General features: G+C 65.8%; 1 protein-coding gene and 1 pseudogene across 2 annotated transcripts; one reads left to right on the forward strand and one right to left on the reverse strand.

Moving 5' to 3' along the window:
• The first annotated feature begins 6,153 nt into the window (after positions 1-6,153).
• LOC142417039 (ammonium transporter Rh type B pseudogene) lies at positions 6,154-7,548 on the forward strand (annotated as a pseudogene).
• Positions 7,549-13,897: 6,349 nt separating this feature from the next.
• C14H20orf204 (chromosome 14 C20orf204 homolog) lies at positions 13,898-19,198 on the reverse strand. 2 transcript variants are annotated; one of them, XM_075517043.1, is made up of 5 exons: positions 19,135-19,198; positions 15,844-15,978; positions 15,536-15,598; positions 15,278-15,430; positions 13,898-14,335 (listed from the first exon to the last, which is right to left on the reverse strand). In XM_075517043.1, the coding sequence occupies exons 1-5, from the start codon at positions 19,135-19,137 to the stop codon at positions 14,180-14,182; spliced, it is 510 nt and encodes a 169-aa protein (XP_075373158.1). In that variant the 5' UTR covers positions 19,138-19,198; the 3' UTR covers positions 13,898-14,179. The 2 variants fall into 2 exon arrangements, with proteins under 2 accessions (XP_075373158.1, XP_075373157.1); XM_075517042.1 differs by lacking the exon at positions 19,135-19,198 and having other exon boundaries at positions 15,844-16,374.
• Between the last annotated feature and the right edge of the window lie 1,448 nt (positions 19,199-20,646).

The raw sequence follows: 20,646 nt of genomic DNA on the forward strand, positions 1-20,646 counted from the left end.
TCTTCTCAAGAAGCACCACGCTATGGAGGGCTGCTCTGCCGCTTGAGCCGGGGAGAGACACGCTCCGACCCCAACTCCATCCGTTTTTGCAAATTAGCATCCGCGGTGATGAAGCTGCGGGGACAAATATCTGATGTGACCCCCCCAAACCCAATGCTGGCCCTCGCTTGCTACTTGCCGGTGGCATCGCTGCCCCAAATAAAGAGGAATTTAGGTCAGACAAAGGGTCTGTCACCCAAGAACGTCTTCCCCAGCTGGTCCCTCTGCACGGCCAAGCTCCGCTCTGGAGCAGCCCGAGACCCCAGGGTGTCTGAGCAGGGGTTGGCACGGCCGGTGCGAGCCCTGGTACCCTCCAGCACCGCAGCATGCCATGGCCCCGCCGCTGCCCCAGGGCCCAGCAGAGTCAGCTGGCACAGGGCTGGCCCGTCCCAGCGCCCTGCTCAAAGCCCAGCCCCGTGGCCAGTTCTGGAGCAGAGGGTGGTGCCAACACGGGCACAGCATGGGGCACGGCACGGCATGGCACAGCACGGCATGCACAGCACGGCACAGCATGCCATGGCATGGCACGGCATGGCACAGGACAGCATGCACAGCATGGCTGAGCATGGCATGGCACGGCACGACACGGTACAGCATGCACAGCATAGCTCAGCATGGCACAGCACAGCACAGCATGCCATGGCACGGCATGGCACAGCACAGCATGCACAGCATGGCCGAGCACGGCATGGCACGGCACGGCACAGCATGCCCAGCATAGCTCAGCATGGCACGGCACAGCACAGCACGGCACGGCACAGCACAGCTCAGCACAGCATGCCCAGCATGGCTCAGCATGGCATGGCATGGCACGGCACAGCACAGCACGGCATGCCCAGCATAGCTCAGCATGCCATGGCACGGCACGGCACGCACACATGGCTCAGCATGGCATGGCACGGCACGGCACAGCATGCCCAGCATGGCTCAGCATGGCACGGCACGGCACAGCACAGCATGCACAGCATGGCTCAGCATGGCATGGCACGGCACGGCACGGCACAGCATGCCCAGCATGGCTCAGCATGGCATGGCACAGCACGGCACAGCATGACATGCACACACGGCTCAGCATGCCATGGCACGGCACGGCACAGCATGGCATGCCCAGCATAGCTCAGCATGGCATGGCACGGCACGGCACGGCACGGCACGGCATGCACACATGGCTCAGCGTGGCATGGCACGGCACGGCACAGCACCAGGGCAAGCCTCGCGCTTGCACCAGTGCCACCCAGAGACGCCAGCACCCCAGGGCCGCTCCGGTCTCAACCCAGCCGAGCATTTGAAAGCCGAGCAGGGCAGTTTATTCCTTATTTATTCTTTAACTCACCAGCATCCCCCCGCCTCAGGAGCCCAGCGGGCCCCATCCTGCTCAGGAGCACGCGGGAGCAGGTGCAGCCCCGCCGGGGCACAGCACCCATCGCCCCGGCGCAGAGCCCCCCCCGGCACCCCCAGGACCCCCACCCCACGGGACCCGCACCCAAGGACCCCCGCCCGCGGGTCCGGCGGGCCGTGGGTGCCCACCTGGGCGCGGGGGCGGGCGGCACGCTCGCGCCCGCGCCGCTCGGCACAGTTGGTTATCGTTACGTTTGGCATCAGTCGCTTCCATTGGGCTCAATAGGGGAGGGAGAGAGAAAAAGGAAAACTCAGCTCAGGGCGATTTAATAAGTTCAGCGTTACGAGCTGGGGAAAAGCTGTGGAACACACAAGTGGTAACGCAGGATTAATCTTTCCTTTAGTCTTGGGAATTATGTTTTCATTAATCCTAATTTTTCCAGATGTTTCACTCCTTATACCATGCTCTTCAAAGCCTCTGTGGCTGCAAATTCTAATGAAGCCATGAGAACATTTTAAAGAGAAAGATTCAAAGCTTAAATTGCTTCCTTTTTTTTTTTCTTTTTCTTTTTTTTTTTCTTTTTTTTTTTTTTCCTTCCCCTCCTTCTTTTCCCCCCGGTTGGGCTGTCGGGGAGTGCATGCGTGTGCGGTCCCAGCGCCTCCACATGTTGTGTTACACAATGTGCTAACAAGATGGAGAAGGCCACTCGGACCGCGTGATGCTGCCGTGACGTCTGTTCGGCTTTGTCCCCCCCCCGGTAGGACCCGGCTACGAGGGGCTGGGGGGGGCTAGCCCCCCGCCTGCCGCCTGACAGCCGGCACCGAGCCTCCTGGGGTCAGAGCCGGACCGGGGCTTTTAAAACGCTTCGTGGTGCTCACTCCTGGCTTGCTTAGACACCAGGCGGGTGTTTATGTAGGACCTACAGAGGGGCCGGAGCGGGAACCAGGCGTCGCTCCGTGGGTAGCCTGGCTTGCCGGCAGGATCTTTAGGGAACGGGGATTTTTGGGGTGCTCCGGGCTCAGGAGAGCGGCTGGAGGGGGCGGCGGGGAGAAGAGCGATGCCGAGGCCGGGGACGCTGTCGGCAGAGCCTCCCCGCCGCGCGGTGCCTCGGCCGGGCGTCCACTCGCAGCCCCGTGGGGATGAAGCCGGAGGTCCCGCTCCCTCCTGCCCAGCAGCAGGTCCCCAGCACCCATCCCCGGGTGCCAGCCCATCGCCGCGGGGCGGGGGCACCCAGCCACCCCAGTGCCACCACGGCATTCCCAAACCTTCTCCGGCCAGCCCCGGCCCGGCGCGGACGCAGGATCCGGCTGCTGCCGCCCGGCTGGGCTGAGCATCCCCTCCTCACCGGGAGCCCTCGTCTGACGCAGGAGGTCAGACAAGACGATCGGAACAATCCTCCCGGTCTCCAGCGCCCGGGATTCAGATCCATGTACTTATATGGCCTGCAAAACGCGGTGGGAGCATGACCAACGTCTGGAAATCCAGATATGACTAGATCCCTTCATTAGTAATTTCTTGTACATGACTTTCTAGACCATAGGGATTTGTTAAATTTGCAGGAGTGTTTTCTCACAGTGCCATGGACTGGCTGTTGCCAGCATATATTGGCTCGGATCTGTCAGATCCTGTTGCCTTATATGACCCTCGGTTAATTCAGCTTTTCTTTGTATCCAGCCCTCAGCGGGGAACTCCTCTAGCAGTCTCAGCATGGATCATGCTAAAATGGTTCCCCAGTCCTCCTGCCATAAAACAACTGCCCACACAGTGAAAGGGGGACGTGGGGGGTGGAATTCAATGGTCCCCTCCCCGCCACCCCAGCCCTTGCCAGATGCTTCCTCCATCCCTGCTCCTTCGGTGCCGAAAAAAAAACTCTCCGTGCCTGGAAAATGTTACTGGAGGGACCGGACCTTCTCCCCGCATCGGGTCCTCCCTGCGAGGACCGTGGCATCCCGCCGGTGCACCACGGGCTTAATCATTCACCGTCCTCGGGAGCGCTCCGGGGCCGGGGAGACTTTCACCTTCCCAAGCGACCTCTTGAAACTTCAACCTTCTTTTATGGGTGCCATAAAGGTTATTTTTTAAACTGCGCCCCGGCAGGGTTTCCCCCGTCTCTGCGGCGGGGTCTCTGGCCCGGGGAGCGCTTGGGCATCGCTGCTCTTTGGACCTTGCCCGGTTTGGGAAGCGAGGAGGCTAAACGGGACGGCCTTTTTCCCAAGGGAAGGGGATGGAGGTTGCCAATGGCTCGGCAAAGGAGCGTGGCGGTGGTTGGCCCCGGTCTCCGCGTGTGCCCGTGGGCCAGCAGGGCTCAGGCCCGCACTGGATGCACCAGATCCAGGGATGCCGGTGGGAGGGCCGCGAGGGGCTGCGGGCGCGGGGGAGCCCCTCCCTTGGCTTCTGCCCCTCTGGGAGCCCGGAGAAGCAGCCCAAATCCCCGAGCGCTGCCAGAGCAAGGATTCCAGGCGTAAAAAGAGCACGTGTCCGAGGATGTCCCGCTGAGCCTGCAACTCCTTATCACTCACCGACGGAGATAAGGAGCCATGTCACCTCCTGAAACACCCCTGTCCCTGAGCACCGAGCCCGGCAGCCCAGCGTCTTTGTGCGTGTGCCCCCGCTCAGCGTCTATGGACCCGGCGAGCCGAGTCCGGTGAGGGCACCCCAACCCCCCGGTGTCCCCACGCCTCCGCCCCTTGCCGGAGGTGACGGCCAGATCCGGGAGGGCCTTTACATCCCGAACCTCCCGACACGATGCTTGTCCTCTCCAGCAGATCTGGCAGCACTGGGATGCTCCAGGAGAACACATCTCCTCCAGCATCCCCCTCCTCCTCGCAGGAGGCACTTTGCCGTAACTGTGCAATCTTCAAAGCGCTCTGCTTTTTGAAAGATTTGTTCAAAAGCTTTTTCTTTCAGCGTTTTATTTAGCCTCACCTTAAGAAAGCCTCGAACTGAAGCAGCAAGGGGAGAAGGGGAGGGCTGAGCTGCTGCAGGGCGGGAGCGAGGGTGCAGCACCGAGCGTGCAGCACCGAGCGTGCAGCACCGAGCACCCCGGTGTCCAGCACGCCAGGGCGAGCATGAGGCTTTGCTTGGCCGGGGTCAAAACGCTTCCCCTGGTCTTTAGGAGCTTCAGGACGGCTTCTCCATTTCAGGAGCGCTGCCCGCTCCGAGCATCACCCTGGGGTTTTCTCTCACCCGCCATCAACACAAGAGGTTTTACTGCGCCAGGCTGTCCCCTTGAAGATCCCTTTGGCGGGTTGGCGTGGCATGCGAAGGGTTACAGGTGAGGGGTCGGGGGGCTGAAATCTCCTTTCTTTGCCTTTTTTATACCAGCAAGGGGTGGGGGAGGCTTTGCCTGTGTCCCCTCGTACCTCGTCCCTGCTGCTGGTGGAGGTGGAAGCCGGCAGCAGCCGCGGGCAGTGGGTCAGGCTGTGCCCCAGCGCGGGCGCGGGCAGGAGCAATGGGAGCACCCTGCCCACCCATCCCGCCCCGTCCCCAGCCACCCCGGGGACACCCGAGAGAGCCGTACGGCACCGTGGGGACACCGGCCCCACGTTTCCTTGGGCGAGGGAGCCCCGGGGGAGCATCTGCTGCCGTTAGCAGCACCGGTCATGCAGCAGGGACACGTTACAGGCAGACAAAGCATCCCGGGTCCCATCCCGCAAACCCCGGCAGCTCTCACCACCCCTCCGCTGCCGTTGGCCATAGCTTGGGCGCAACGCAACCCCTCCTCAAGCCCCGAAGGCGCTGCCTTCAAAGCACCTCCTCCTCCTATACATTGCCCTCATTTCCAGCATCTTTGGGTTGAAAAATGGCCGGGGAGGGTTTGGCAGAGGAGCCTCGCGCAGATTATTCAACAATTGTTTCCCATTTTGCGCCCTCGACTGCCTCATCCTCCAGTAACAATGACGAAGAGCGGCGCGGAGCCAGCGCCCGCGGCAGGGGTGTTGAGATCAGGGACAGCACAAAAATATCTTCTCTCTGGAACAAATATTTACCAACCCTTCTGCCTTTTGTTCTTGTGGTTCTCTTCTCTTTTTTTTTTTTTTTTTTCCAGACATTCACTGGCAAAATGTCACACTAAGCAGCAACCCAGAAACTTCGGGGTAGCTGCTTGGCTGCTCTGGGCTTTGTTTTTCTCGCGCACTAATTGTTAATGAATTTCCAGCCATTCAAGCTAACGCAAACCTGTGAGAAAATGATCTTTTCGGCCCTGATTTCAGAGCTTTGTGGCGCTTCGCAAAAATCCGGGCGGTCGCCGAGCAAAAGGCGCATCACCCCGCAGCGTGGGGCGGTGGCAGTGCCGGAGCCGTCCCCGGGTGGGATGCAGCAGAGCCAGACCAGGAGCTGGGGGAGTCTGAGCTCCCGGCATCGCTCCGGGGGCTTCAGCGGCACGGTCCCCGCTCCGGGGATGGGGGTGGGTTAAATGGGGCTGCGTGCCGTGGTACCCTCGCCCCTGGCTGGCTCCTCGCAGACCATCCTTCTCCCCGCTCTGCCCCGTGGCAGGTTTTTCTTGTTTCCCCTCAAAATCATAACCCCCCGCCACGTCCACTTTTTATGGCGGCCAAACAAGAGCACGTGGGTAATTTACGGGCGTTGTGTTTAAAGAAGGGGGGGGGGGAAACCTCCTCTTCTGGCACATAAACTTATATCTTCGGTTAAAAATTAACCGTGGACATAAAAACCCCGATATAGGAGTGAGCAGAGCTCACCCCGTCAGTGCTGCCGAGCTGCTGCCCCGCGCCCAGCCACCCTGCCGGTCACCGTCCTCTCCTGTCCCCGGGATGGCCGGGCAGCGCCCCGCCTGCCCCCACCACCTCCTGCCCATCTCCCTGGGGCTCTTCCAGGGGGTCCTGCTCCTCTTCTTCGCCCTCTTCGTCACCTACGATGAGCCCTCGGCGCAGGCGGAGGATACCGACTCGGTGGCCAACCAGCTCTACGGCATCTTCCCCTTCTTCCAGGACATCCAGGTGATGCTGGTGGTGGGGCTGGGGCTCTTGCTGACGTTCCTGCCCCGCTACGGGCTCAGCGCCGTCACCCACAACTTCCTCCTGCTCAACTTCTCCACGCAATGGGCGCTGGTGCTGCAGGGCTTGCTCCATCACTTGCACAACGGCCAGGTCCACCTGGACCTCCACAACCTTCTCACCTCCGAGTTTGCCGCCGTGACGGTGCTCATCTCCGTGGGAGCCATCCTGGGGAGGACCAGCCCCTGCCAGCTCCTTGTCGTGGCCGCCTGCGAAGTCCCCATCTACCTCGCCAGCGAGTGGGCCATCCTCACCCATCTGGGCGTCCTCGACGTGGGAGGCACCATCACAATCCACGTCTTCTCCTGCTATTTCGGCCTCGGCGTGTCCAAGGCTCTGTTCGGGGCGGCGCGGCAGCCGGTGCACCCCAATGAGACCCCAACGCCCCACTCTGACTTCCTGTCCCTCCTGGGGACGCTCATCCTCTGGGTTTTCTGGCCCAGCTTCGTGGCCATCCTCTGCCAACCGGGAGATGCCCAGCATCGTGCCATCCTGAACACCCTCCTGGCCATGAGCGCCAGCGCTGTGACCACCGTGGTGGCATCCAGCCTGCTGGAGAGGGACGGCAAGCTCAGCCCTGGCCACCTGCAGAACGGCAGCCTGGCCGGCGGGGTGGTCATCGGCGCGGTGGCTGACATGGCCATGCCGCCGGTGGCCGCTCTCGCCCTGGGGAGCCTCTCGGCTGTGGCGTGTGTCCTCGGCTTCAGGTTCCTCACCCCGCTCCTGGCGAGGAAGCTCACGCTCCAGGACCAGTGCGGCATCCACAACCTCCACGGCTTGCCCGGCATCCTCGGTGCCGTGGCCAGCGCTGTGGCCATCCTGGTGACATCCAAGGACGCCTCTGGGTCCCGCTTCTCCCAGGTGTCCCCCGTCGGGGGCAACGCCAGCGAGGTGGGCGGAGGGCGGTGGGGGGACCACGGGGCGGGCGAGCAGGCGCTGTACCAGGTGGCGGGGCTAGCGGTGGCCGTCGGCAGCTCGCTGCTCGCCGGGCTGCTCACCGGCGTTGCGCTCCGGTTGCCCTGCCTGGCCCGGCCGCCCAAGTGGCTCTGCTTCGACGACTCGCTGTATTTTAAGATCCAGGATCAGGCCGAGAGCCCGGGGCCGGGCGGCACCGCCGAGGAAGGAGCCCTGGTTCTGCGGGAGCGGGTTTAGGCGCCGGCGTGTGTGCAGCCACGGCGAGGGCCGGGGACCGGCTCAGGGGTCGAACCTTTCCGACCCCATCACCTGCGGGAGCGGCGGGCGGGAGATGCTGCCTGCGCCCGCTCCCGGCCCCGTGCCCGGCTCCAGCCACCGAGGAGGCCGGCAGGGCCAGGGCAGCACCGCAGCGCTGGTCCCTCCTCCATCCTCCCACCCGGCGGCTGCGAACCCGCTCCTCTGCCCCGGCCGCTCCCAGGATCCCTCCATCCCCGGCAGCAACTGAAGAAACAACCTGCTCAGGGTGTCTCCCCCCGGACGGCTAATAACCCCCGGCTAAGCCGGGTGGCACCGCCTCAGGGGACCGGCACCGGCACCGGCTGCTTCACTCTCGGCCGGCGGCATCGCCTGCGGTGCCCGCCCCGACCCTTGGCTCCAGCTCCCGCTCGGGACTCGTCCGTGATGGGCAGCACCCGGCGAGGGCTGCCGGCTCGCTGCCGGCTCCAGCCACGGCTCTGGCCACGGCACCGGGCTGGGGACTCGGCATCCGCTGCCCGGAGGGTGGAAACGCAGCGGCGGAGTGAGGTGAGGTGAGCCGAGCCGAGCCGGCCCAAAGCAAGGGATCTTACAGGGATTTGGTAACCTGCGCTGGGCAACCCGCTCTCCGGGATAGTTTGCAAAGGGAAACTTTGCAAAAGTTTGCAAAAACCAGCTTTTTTAACCGCTGGTGCGGCAAGTGGCGATCAGGAGGCAGCTCAAGCATGGCGAGGAGCCTCAGCGAGAGCCAGGATGCAGCAGGCACCCACACCCCACAGCACCCTTATCCCACCCCAAAGCTGGGGCCGGGAAAGCTGTGCCGGCATCCCGGGATGCTGGGGGGCTCCCGAGGAAGAGCAGCGGCCCCGTCTCATCCCGGCCTGGGCAGCGAGCCGCTTCCACCCTGCGGAGGACAAAACCTGCGGTCCATCGCCGGCGTGCGGCAAGCTGCGAGTGCGGGGCCGCATCCTGCCCGGAGAGCGAGGGCTGTGATTCACATCCCCCCGTCCATGAGTCAACGCTCCCCCTGCGCCGCCACGGATCCCGCTGCTGCGGAGACAATGTCGGCGATGCTCGTGGGCTCCCGAGGGGGTCGAGGCAACCAAACCCCCCCAGCGCCGGCCGCAGGAGCGGGGGGCTCTCGGCACGGTTGGGGGTCCCCAACCCCGAGCCGGCGGGAGCGGGGTTGGATCCCCACCGCCCGGCACAGCCCCAGGCAGAGCCGACACCAAGAGGGAGCGAGGCTGGGGGAATTTGCCCTCCAATAATCACAAACAGGCTCGGGAGCCCGGGCGTGTTTGGTTAATTGTTAGAATAAAATATTGCCGAGCTCTGACAAAGGAATCCTGCCCCGCAGCCCGGCGCGGCCGAACAATGGGCCCCGGCGCAGGATGCCGCAGGCCGAGCAGCGGGGCCGGGGGCCACAGCGGCAGGAGGCAGCCCAGTCCCCCCCGGCCCCCAGCCGAGCCCCGGTGGCCCCCCGGCTTCTCGGCGGCTTGGCGCGGACGTGCCCCGTGCCGGTGTCGGAGCCGTCGCGCACCCACTGGCCGGTACGGAGGGGGAGCGGGGTCTGGCCAGGCCCCTCGCCGCTGCCCGGCTCCCGCTGGGTGCCAAGAGCATGGGAGCCGGCGCCCGCCCGGGGAGCCGCGATACCATCGGGGCCCACATCGGCGGCATCCAGCCTCGGCGCGAGCTGGCGCTCCTGCTGAGCCCGGCATCCCAGCCCCGCCGGCTTCCCCCCACGCCGAGGCCTGCCGGCTCCAACGCCCAGCTCCGGCTCCAGCTCCGGCGGCGGGGAGGAGGGTGCACGGGGCTGGCGGCGCCGGGGGGCTGCGGCCACCCCTCGGGAAGCAGCCGTGGAAGGGAATCGTGCGCAGGCACCCACGCACACGCACAATCCCACGCACGCGCCCATCCGTGCACCCATGCACGCGCCCGTACACGCATGCACAGACATAGACGCGGATGCGCACGCGCGCGCACAAGCTTTCGCACACGCGTGCACGCTCGCACGCACGCACGTGGACGCGCAGCCCCGAGGCTGCAAACCTCTTCGGAGGAGACGGTGGAGCGGGGCAGAGCTGCTTTCCAGCATCGCCCAGCCCTTCCCGGCGAGGACGCAGGCTCCCGCCGAGCAGCCTGCGGCACCCAGCAGGGGAGCGGGCGATGGGGGTGCGGGGAGGGGAGAGCACCCGGAGCTGGGCCCGGTTGCACCCCGCCTCTCGGCTGGCATGTCCTGGCACGGGCACCCCAGCGTGCCGAGGCACAATCTGGTCGGCAGATGCCTCCAAAACCAGCAACGGGCCCAGGAAATGGGGGGGTCAAGCACTTTCCCGCTGCCCGGAGGGGATCAGGCACCCGGCATCCCACGGCTGGGGGTGCCAGGACCCACCTGGGCCGTGGCGCGGCTCCCTGCAGCCCCGCTCCTGGCCAGCCCCATCCCCTGGGACCCGCCATCCTCCAGCTGGAGCCGGGCAGCCGTGCCGCTGGGTGTGCTGCCCCGCGCCCGGCTGTCCCCGCTCCTCCAAACCAGCCGCTCTCCAAAGGCTGGAGCAGTAAAATATTCAGCAGAGCCCCTAGCGTTTATCACACCGTAAATCTGCGCTTTCAACAGCTTTACGATGCTGCAGGGAGATGGGAGAGAACAAAACGCTGCTCTGCTTCGTCAGACACAGCCTACGTGTGCCAGTGCCCCCAGCACCGGGGCTGCCGGGGGACGGGCCCCCAGCCCCGCTTGCCAGGGGGTGAGGACCAAAGCAGGGGGCTTGTGTGGGTGAGGACCCCCCTGGACACCGGCCGGGGGGCTGCTGGCACCCCAGGGTGGTGACGGCTCTGCTCCAGTCCCGGGGCAGCCGCGTTTCGGTGGGGCAGTGACGGTGCAAAGCGGCAAAACGTGCCTCCGGCATCGGCTCTGCGGAAATACGGCAGCCACCGTCCCCTGGGCACGGTCCCCGGGCACGGTCCCCTGGCACGGTCCCCGGGCACGGTCCCCCGGCACGATCCCCGGGCACGGTCCCCCGGCACAGTGCCCTGGGATCTGCTGCTGCCTCCGAGCTCAGCCCGCAGCCGGGCTGGGACGCAGCACGCTGGTCCCGGTAAGGACCACCGGTCCCCATCCCCGTCCCCATCCCCGTCCCCACAGCCCCAGCAGCGCTCGCCATTGACCCCCATCTCCCGGCGGGCCCCCGCCGTGATTGCAAAACAAGCGGCGAGGGGAGGAAGCCGTGATTGCGCTGTTTTGTGCAGCGTTCGGATGCATCTGGCGAGGCGATCAGCCGGCGGCGCGTGGCACCGCGCGGGGGGCGAGGGCACGGCCGCCGAAACCCCCACCCCGCGCATCCGCACGGGCGCGCAGCCTTTGCGTGCGGCGCGCCCGTGCACCGCATCCCCGCAACCGCCTCGCCCACCGTCCAGGCGGGCTTGCGCAAGGCGCTCGCGCCTTGCGCAAGCCCGCCCGGACCGTGGGCGAGGTGGGGGTTGGCGTGGCTCCGACCGGCTGCCAAGCGGCTGGCACGGCACGGGGGGAGGCCACGGCGGCAGCGGCTGCTGGAGCCACATCAGAGTGGCCCCCCCGGAGCAGCCGGGAGCATGCGGTGCTGCCCTCGAAGGAAATGCGCTCACTCCCATGTGCTGCACACTTGGGTTCGCCTCGCTGCTATTTTTATTTGACTTTTCAGGGCCTGTTTCCTTTTTCCGGCTGTTTTTGCTGTGATTCCACCGTGGCTTCGACCTCGCTTTTCCCCTCCCTCCCTTTTGCCTCTTCCTTCACTCTTTCCTTCCTTTCCATGCGCTCATTCCTGCCGCCGCACCGGCCTCCCTCTACCCCCACCCGGCAGCTGGTGTTCACGGCGAGCTCGCGGCGAGCTCGCGGCGAGCATGCCGACGCCTGTAAACCCCCGTCAACGCCGGCGCTCACCTCCCACCACTGCTCAGATGCCAAACCGGCAGCACCGGGCACAACCCCCCTATTCCCTGCCTGCAGAGGCAGCCGGGGCGAGATGCCGGGGCGGTGAGCAGGCAGCACACGGTGATTTCCCGGCTCGGCAGCAGCTGCCCTCCCCTGTTGCTGCCTACAAGGGAAGGGGAATGAACGGGGCCGGTTATTGCTCTGTTTTATCTGGGAAGGTGCTGACGGGCCGGTGGAGAAGGGGGGGACTTTGCTCCAGCCTTGACGCAGAAAAAGGCAGTGAGTCACCCTCTCCCAAGCCACCGTCCCGCTCGCGCCGGTGCACGAGCCACCGGGTCCCACCGGGGTGCTGCGGTCATCCCGGCCGTGCCGTGCCGACCGCGACGCCCCGGCGAGACCCCCAGCCCCATCCGCAGGGAAGCCAGCATCAATAGGGCTATTCTGGGATGCTGGCGGGATGCGGAGGGGGGCGTTGTTATATTTGGGGGCGGTGGTCGGGATGAGGGGGGGAGTAAGAAAGAAAACTCAAATCCAAACCACTGCAAAACCCCCTGTGGAGGCAGCAGAAAGGGCAGGAGGAAAGGCAGGCAGAGTTCGAGCCTGGTCCCCCCTCCCCGGGCACCCCGAGGAGGAGGATGGAGCTGGGAGGAAGGAGCCCAGGCACGGTGGGACCAGCCGGGGAGGAGCGTGGCACCAGCGGTAGCCCGGTGCAGCTCGGGGAGGCCTCCGGCATTGGGACGTGCCAAATCACAGCTCCCCAGCTGGGCCCCGCCGACGGTGCCGGCCTGCCCCGTGCCATGCAGACGGCATCTCCCGCGGCCCGTGGGCCTGATCCTGCTAAGCACCCATGGGCCCTGGCAGAACCCCACAAGAGCAGCATCCCCAGCCTGCACCCCCCTGCTCCCACCCCCAAACCAGGGTACCAAACCAAGGGGCCCATCCTGCACCCTGCTACACCCTGGGGGCCCCGGAGTGTGTGGGGGGTCTCCTACCCACCCTCGGCAATGCAGCCCCCTCCCCCCCCCGTCCAGCTCCTCTCCCAGCCCAGGTCCCAGGGGCAGAGGGTGGGCAAGGACCCCCGAGCATCCCCTGCGCTCCCCTCCCTGCATCCCCCCACCCCACCCCCGGCGGCTGCTTGAACCCCCGGAGAAACCCCCGGAGAAAGGTGTCCAGCGTCCCCGTCCCCTCCAAGGTGCACGGGTGGGGGGCCCCACTCAGCGGCAGCACCCACTGCCTCCCCCCCGGACCGGGGAAGGGGGGGCCGAGGCCCCGGTGGGGACGGGGCCAGGGGATGCTGGCGTGGCCGTGGGCCAGGCGGGAGCCGTGGCTGTGGTCCAGGTGGCCGCGTGGCCCTGGCCGCAGGGACACACGGCCGTGGGCAGCTTTCCGGCTCCGCACGGCGCGCACAGCCCACTGCTGCCATCTCGTGTCCTCGACAGACGTCCCCACAGCCACACAGCCCGGGCTGGCCCCACTCACGGTCGTGACAGGGCCCTCCCGGGTGGAGACGGGTTGGGGAAACTGAGGCAGGGGCGCAAACACGAGCCCTCCCTCCCCGGCCGCTGCTCCAGCCCTGCCCGCGGCTCGGGGAGGGGGAACGGCCTCCCAGGAAAGCAGCTCCTGCAGCAGAGCCCCGTCCTCCACCGCCCACGCACCAGCATAAGCGTGCAGGATGGGGCCCCATGGGCCGGGGATGCAGGCGCGGCGGGCAGAGACGGGATGCCACGGTGCCCACTGCCGCTGCTCGCTCCTTCCCGGGCTTGCACGGCCTCTGCGCCGTGCCCGGACCCTGCGCCGTGCCAGCACCATCCACAGCACAGGAGCCCCCGGGTCACCGGGTAAAGCACCCAAAGGGCTTCCAGGGAAGGAGAGGTTTTATTTCTGGCTTCCCAGAGACTGTTTGCCACCCAACCGGGGAGCGGGGACCCTGGCCAAGGCGCCGGCAGAGCGCGGTGATGAGGGAGGATGCTCCTCATCTCACCGAACCCCACCTCCCTCCGGGCTTGGCTTGCCGGGGGGTGCCAGGGCACCCGCAGCGCCGGGCAGCCGGGTCCCCCCGTGGTGCTGCCTGTCCCAGAGGCCAAGCCCTGGGCGCAAGCCCCCACAGCTGCCTGGGGTTTTGCTGTTTATCGACGGGCACCGGCTCTCCCCAGGCTTCCCCGGGCGCCCAGTGATGCACCCAGTTTTCCCCGTCCGCCCCGGGTGCCTGGCTGCTCTGCCTGTCCCAGCAGCGCACTGGGGACACGCGTCCCTCTCCGCAGCCCGGCCACCCTCAGAGCCTTGCAGATGCGCAGCGGTCCCGCTTCCAGCAGAGCCCTCCGAGCCGTGGCCCCGCGCGTCCTCTTTCTGCCCCGAAAAGCAACCGTTGTCCCCAGGAAAGCAGCAGGTGATGCAGGGCCAGGAGCATCGCAGGAATCCAACACCTCACCTCCTGTTTTCAGCTCTTCCCCTTCTTCTCCCCCACGTTTCTGGTGTTCCAGCTTCCTACCGCAGCCATCCCATGGCAAACCAACCTGCCAGCCCCCACTGCGTGCCAGGGGCCGGTCCCTGGGTACCGCTTGAAACAGGAGGATGAATTCAACTCAGGCATCCGCCGGTAGCAACTCCACTGCCTTCAGGGTTGAATTTGCCCCAGGTTTCCAAACAAGATGCCGGCAGCCACGGTGCCGGAGCAGCACATCCCTCCGGAACGTGGCGAGGGCATCCCTACGAGTCCCGCGGGGCGCGGCGGGGTGCGTGCAGGGCGTAGAGCTTTTCCCAGCAGGTCGCCAGCCTCTCTGCCTTCCTCCCGATCTCCCGCAGCTGCTTCCTCCTGCGGCCGGGTCCCCTGCGCCGGGGCTGTGCTGGGACGCGCGGTGGGCTCTGCGGTCAGCGTGGGAGCAGAAACACCCCACCACCACCACGCAGGCGTTAGTCAGGGGGACGAAAGCCACCGCCCCAGCGCCGAGGATGCACCTGGGCCATCGCACCCCACGCACATAGGGTTTGCGTGGGCAAAGCTGCAGGTTGGGGTGGCCAAACTGCCCGTGGCCACAGCAGGGACATGCTCTCAGGTCGCCAGGGCTCCCCAGAGCTGGCCATCCCCGCCCGAGCCAGCGGCACGCACCCCATGGCACATCCACGGGCAGGGCTGATGGCCAGGTTGGGTTTGCAGGCAGCTTTCCAGACCAGCAGCACCTCCATCCCACACCAGCAAACCCCCAGGCAGGGTTAGCCCCAGCTGATTTCCCTGGCGACGGCACGGAGAACAACCCCAGCACCGTGCCAGGGCCAGGCAGAGCCGGGGAGCCGGCCCTTCGCTGCCCGGGGGTTTCCCCGCTAGTTAATGAGTTGCCATAGGGGATCCTCCTGGCCAGGGTTTCCCCAGCAGAGCCCCGGGGAAGCCGGGGGAGCCCAGCCCAGCCCTTTGGGTGCTGCCTACGAGCACAAGAGCAGGACCGGGTGTGCCCACCCACCGGGCGAGCATTCCACCGGGACGAGGCTCTGTGATCCCATCAGCCACGGCATGGCGGCACGGGCGGACAAACCTGTTTGGGAGCTGGTGGTAAAACCCCCCCAGCCTGTCCCATGCTGCCACAGCCGGATTTCCCTCCCCAGCCAGCTGAAAGCTCACCGGGATTTGCCGTCAGCATCCCCCAGCCACCGACCCAGCACGGACGGTCACCCCCTGGGCTGCTGCGGGCAGAGCCTGGAGACTCCTCACGTGCAGCCAGGAGAGCACACAACAGGGCAGGCTCTGCCCGGAGCCTGCGTGCTGGGGAACTGGGAGCCACTGGGGTGACTGGGAAGGGGCAGGGCTCCCACCTTGCTGATTTTCCTGCAGTTCTCCCTGAGCACGAAGTCGGTGTTTCTGGCCACCTTCCACACCGCCAGCTCCTCGGGGCCACGCAGGGTGCCGGCCGGCACCTCCCGCAGGGACATGCTGATGTTGTAGATGGAGAGCAGGATCTTCTGGTCCTGGAGAGGAGAGAAGCAAGCGGCCCCGGGCGGGGAGGGGGGCTCAACGGCTCCCCGGGGGCTCAGCCCACACGATGCCCCAGCCCCGGATCCCTTGGTGCTCACCTTGTCCGAACGACAAGCCGGCCCGGCCCTTCTGCTCCTGTCCTCCCACCCGCTCAGGTTTTTCTGGAGAAATAAAGCAAGGAGAAGATCAGGCACCCCGAAGCATCCGTGCCTCCCACGCGGGGCAGGAATCCCCCATTTAAACACAGCGTTCTCCCTGGAAACGCCGGCAAAGCAGCCAACCCCATACTAAGCTTTCCAGGCTCATCCCTCCTCGCCCGCATCCCGCAGCTGGGCCGCATCCAGCCCGGCAGCGTCCCCCGGCGTGGGGAGCCAGGCCCCGGGCAGACACCCCCAGCCCCGCTCACCAGGTTCTGGATCTCGTGGAAGATGACGGCGCGGTACTGCCGGAGGATTTTGGCGATGCTGCACCTCTTCCCTCTGCTGAGCACGGCGACGAGCAGGAGGAGCAGAACAGCGCAGGAGAGCGCCCGGGGGAGAATCTGCACAGGGAAGGGCTCCGTGTCAGCTGGGGGAAGCCAGGGACGAAGGGATGCTCCGGGCTCTGCCTTCAGCCCCTCACCATAAGCCTCCATCAGACCTGTTCCCCCTCTGCGGACGCAGCGCGTGCAGGAGGGAGAGCACCTGCCTCCTCTCCCAGAGGCCATCCTCCCAGCCCGACTGTCTCCTCTTGGAGCAAAGCCCTTGAGAAACTGCTCCAGCTTCATCCCAGTCCAGGCAGCGCTGCCCACGGCACCCACTGAGCTCTCCCCAGTGCCAGCAGCCGGGTACTCGGCACGGAGGTGTGGCAGGGACCTTTGCAGGTCTATAGGATCTGTCCCCAAGCTCTCTGCCCCAACAGGGTCCCCAGTACCGCCCCAGCTTGTGGCATTTCAAGCCCAGGCCCCTCAATCACCAAAAATCAAGGGGAGCAGACAGGGTCGTGCCCCGCTCTTTGGAGAGGAGCAGGAGGCAGGGAGCCGCCTGGTTCCCCGCCAGCAAACCTCCACGCCTCGACGTCAATGGTTTCAGGCACCCTCGAAGGATGCTCTCCGCGCCTCCGCAAACCCCGCAGCACGGACGCCGTTATTGAACGTTTTCCCAGCTCCCACGCAGCCCCCGCTCGGCCCAGACTCGGGTGCCCTCACACAAGAGTCAGACAGAAGCAGCACAAGCGCCTGCTCTTGCCAGCGCGTCCCGGCTGCCTCCGAGCCTCCCAGCTCCAAGCCTTCCCGGCAGCCCCGAGCCGGCCCCGGCAGAGAGGGGAAACCCAAGTGCTGACATCTGAGCTGGCGGGGGAGCACGGGGAGGGGGTGGCCGGACCCTCCGAGGGATGAGTCCCAGGGCTTTGAAGAAAAGCCAGCGTAACCTCAGGTGACCGGGACTGGGGATATTTGAGCAGTCCCACAGCAGCGGGGCGAGGATGGGAAGCCAGCCCGATACACGCACAGCATCTGCCAGGAAAGGAGCCCGACAGCTCTCCACGTCTCTGCATCGCTGAGAGATGGCACAGCGCTGCAGCCCCATCCTGGCATCGGGGCATTTCTATCACCTCCCGTTTGCAGGAAAAGCCCCCAAAAAGTCCCCCCCCGGCCCCCCCCTCTCTGGGCGTCAGGTCTGGGCAGGCAGAAAGCAGCTCGGCTCCTTCCAAATATGCAACCCCTGCGCTGCGGCCAAAGCACGTAAGGAGCAAGGGGCACGCAGCTCTGCCTGCTGCCGGCATCTGCCTGCCCCGAGCCCCAGCTCGCATCTCGGCAGGTTCGCTGCCATCCCAGCCACCTCTGCCTCTCGGGCTTGGCTTTTTGCTCAGAGAAGCCAGAAGGAAGATGTTCCCTTGCTGAAGTCCGAGCCCAGGCAGACGCCATCCATCCTGCCCTTCGGTGGGAAGCTGGAGGGTTTGTTTCTAAAACCTGCATCCACACCGTGCTCCCCACCCCACGACGGGCTCATCCCGGCTCCAAAAGGGCGAGGAAACCTTCCCCCACCCTCCTGCAGCTCAGCAGGAGCAACGGGGGCTTGACACGAGGCGAAAACCAACATGCCGCAAGTCTGGGAACCCACGGACACAGGCGTCACCTCGGAGCAGAATCGCATGCGAAGAGATGAGCAAATCCACATGCAACCAGCGCAAATCCCACTGGGCTCTTCAGCTTCCTTAATCGCCACACGCCTTCCAAGCAGGGAAGAGCCTCCCCGTGCTGCTGTCTCTGCTCTCTGCAAACCCACAGAGAGATCTCACCCCAGAGGCGATTCAGCAGAGAGCCGAGGGTATAATCCTCAGGGACACCAAAGGAGAGCGCTGCTTCCATGAGGACACCCTGTCCAAAGTCTAAGGGTTGCTCTCAGGAAGCCTCCGCCGCCGGGAAGACAAGGCCATGCGATTTTACCATTAAACTGGGAATGACTTCCCTGAAGTGGCTTATTAAACAACTGGGACCAAATTCCAGGAGAAAGCACACCATTTACAGCATTTCCAGGCAGCCGAGCCTGGCACTGGACTCTCAGTCCTTAGCACGGGAGGAAGCGCAGCCTGCAGTTAAAAAAGCTCAGCGAGCGGCCAGGACAGGAGCTCGGAGGGTGCAGGAGGTGCTGCCCACCACCCCCGTAGAGAGCAGGGAAGCAGCGGTGACAAGAGAGGGACGCAGGGGAGACACGAAGCCGGCAAACCCCAGTCCTGGCCATTGCTTCCCACCCTTCAGGAAGGAGGAAGATAAGTTCAGCGGCTGATTTGGGGTTACTCCTTCTCCCCTTGCTCTCAGCCCCGCAGCAGCAAGCTACAGGCGGGCAGGGCAGCTCCAGAGCACATCCCTTCCCACTGGCGAGGAAGGAGCAGCCAGGGGAGCGCGGGTGCGGGACGGTCGCTGCCTGTTCCACCTGGCAGGGGAAGCTAATCTCTTCCTCGGCTCTAATCCTCCAGCAAACACGAGGAGATAAGGGAAATCACCATTATTGATAGAGCAGCTCCTGGTAGCACTCGTGCTAGCCCCAGCCACCCAGGCCGCGAGGGGCAACGCCGGCCGCCTGCCCAGGAGCCCCACTGGGCTCCTTCCAGCCAGCTGGACCCCGTCCCCGACACCCTCCTATCGAAAGGGACCCTGCCACCACCCAGAGCCCCAGCACCTGCTGCAGCCCCGGGCAGGGACGGCCCCTCCGTTCTCCCCCTTGGGACCAGCCGGGTCCGAGCCCCCTCCCAGCCGCAGCAGCCTCTGGACCGGCCCTCCCAGCCGGACCGGAGCCCCTTCCCCACCGGCTCCCAGCTCCATCCCGCCACGACCCTCCCAGCCGGATCCAAGCCCCATCCCGACCCAACCCAGACCCGTTCCGACCGGTCCAAGCCCTTTCCCGACCGGACCCGGCCCCATCCCGACCAGTCCGAGTCCCCTTCCCGGCCGGACCGGCCCCTTCCCGGTCGGTCCGAGCCCCGTCCCAGGAGAACCAGCCGCCTCCCGAGGGGTTCCCAAGCCCCGTCCCGGCTGCTGCGAGTCCCACCCGGCGGAGCCGACCCCATCCCGGCCCTGGGGGGGGGGGGGGGGAATCCGGTCCGGCGCCCTCCGCCCCCGCCCAGCGCGGCGGGGTCCCGGGAGGGGGGGACGGGCCGCCCCCGCCCGCAGCCCCGCAGCCCCCGGCCGGGGAAGGGGCCGCGGCCCCGGCGCACTCACCATGGAGCCCCGCGGGAGCCGGGGGCCGCCGGCGCGGACCCTGCGGCGGCTGCCGGGGAGCCCGGCCCGGCCCGGCCCCTGCGCCGCGTCCCGCTCCGCCGGGGCTCGCGGTTTGAACTTGGCTCCACGGTGGGAGGGGACGGGACACGGCGGCCACACCGCCGCCGGCCCAGCCCCGGCCCCGGCCCCCGCGGGGGAAGCGCTGCCCCGCGCCTCCGGCATCGCCTCCGGGCCCCCCCCCCCGGCCCCGGCTGCTGCCCCCGGGGAAGGAGGGCCGGGGGACGGGCCCTGCTCTCGGCGAGGAGGGCGGGAGAGGCTCCCTCGGTGCTGAAGGGCCCAGGGGAGACAGCGCCCAGCGTGCACCCAGCCCGAGATGCAAAGCAGGGGGGATGCGACCCCGGAGCAGGGCAGGGGCTGTATTGCGAGCTGCGAAGGCATGCCAGAGCCCAGGAGGACAGACCACCCCGAGCTGGGGTGGCCGTGGGCACGCGGCGTCATTCGGGGGTCACAGGAGCTGTCGCTAAGCCCGGTCACCGCTCACAACTGCGTGCCACGTACGGCAGAGGCCCCTAAAACACCCACAGGCCTTGGGGTGCCGAAGCCCACTCCTGTTCCCCTCCGAGTTTTGAACAGACACGACAGAAAACTGCCCTGCCCCCGTTTCGACGGCTTTGGTACGAGACAGAATGGACAAAAATGAACCGACAGCAACAAGGCTGCACTGAGGAGGGGAGCGCATGTGTTTTAGTAAGAGGTGAAACAAATGGTTGAATAATCCAGCTCTGCTCAGCTTGGCAAGAACGTTCCTCCATGGGAAGCGGGAACCACAGCACACGCAACATACTGCTGAAGACAGGACCCATATAACTTGTTTATTGAGCTTTAAATATAGTTAAAAGTTGTAGGTGCAATAATCCATTTAAAAAACACAGAGACATCTACAAACATTAAAAGGCTCTAAGATTGATGATCCCTTTTATCTAAAAAAAATAAATCCCCCAAACCCAAGGAACATCACCCCCCCCGGGCCAGGGGAAGGGGAAGCCACAGATACAAAGAGCAAGCGGCAAAAGGAGCTTGGTGCTGCGAGGACGCGGTGCAGCAGCCAGCGCAGGTCCCCGTGCCTGGGGCTTCCAGCCCGTCTCCGTGCTCAGCGCTGGGAAACAACCCCTTCCCTCACCACCCACGAGGAGCAACTCCCCTGCAAGTCCTTCCCCTGCGTTGTCTCAGTCCCAGGGCTCCCGGGTAGCCTTTCCCAACAAAGGCTGAAGGGAGGGGGTGCTGCCACCCGAGCGAGGGGCAGGGGAAGCGCGCAGATGCTGATGGGTGGGCGCACACACAGACCCTGGCTCGAGGGAGATGCTCCAAACGCTTGTTCCAAGTCAGGAGTCTCTCCAGCGAGAAAAGCCCCGCCACTGCGGTTCCAACCGTCCTGCCCCATCTCAGCTCCACAGCCACCAAAGGAGAGCGCGGCAGGGCAGAGGGATCTGCGTACCACCGGCACCCAGCTTT

This window comes from Mycteria americana, chromosome 14 (assembly GCF_035582795.1).
Source record: "Mycteria americana isolate JAX WOST 10 ecotype Jacksonville Zoo and Gardens chromosome 14, USCA_MyAme_1.0, whole genome shotgun sequence".
Classification (NCBI taxonomy): Eukaryota; Metazoa; Chordata; class Aves; order Ciconiiformes; family Ciconiidae; genus Mycteria; species Mycteria americana.

Coding starts and splice junctions, on each gene's coding strand:
- C14H20orf204 (XM_075517042.1), bottom strand. CDS start 16,203: ATGAAGCTGGAGCAGTTTCTCAAGGGCTTTGCTCCAAGAGGAGACAGT. Junction 15,599..15,843: donor TCCACGAGATCCAGAACCTG/GTGAGCGGGGCT, acceptor TTATTTCTCCAG/AAAAACCTGAGCGGGTGGGA. Junction 15,431..15,535: donor CGGCTTGTCGTTCGGACAAG/GTGAGCACCAAG, acceptor TCTCCTCTCCAG/GACCAGAAGATCCTGCTCTC.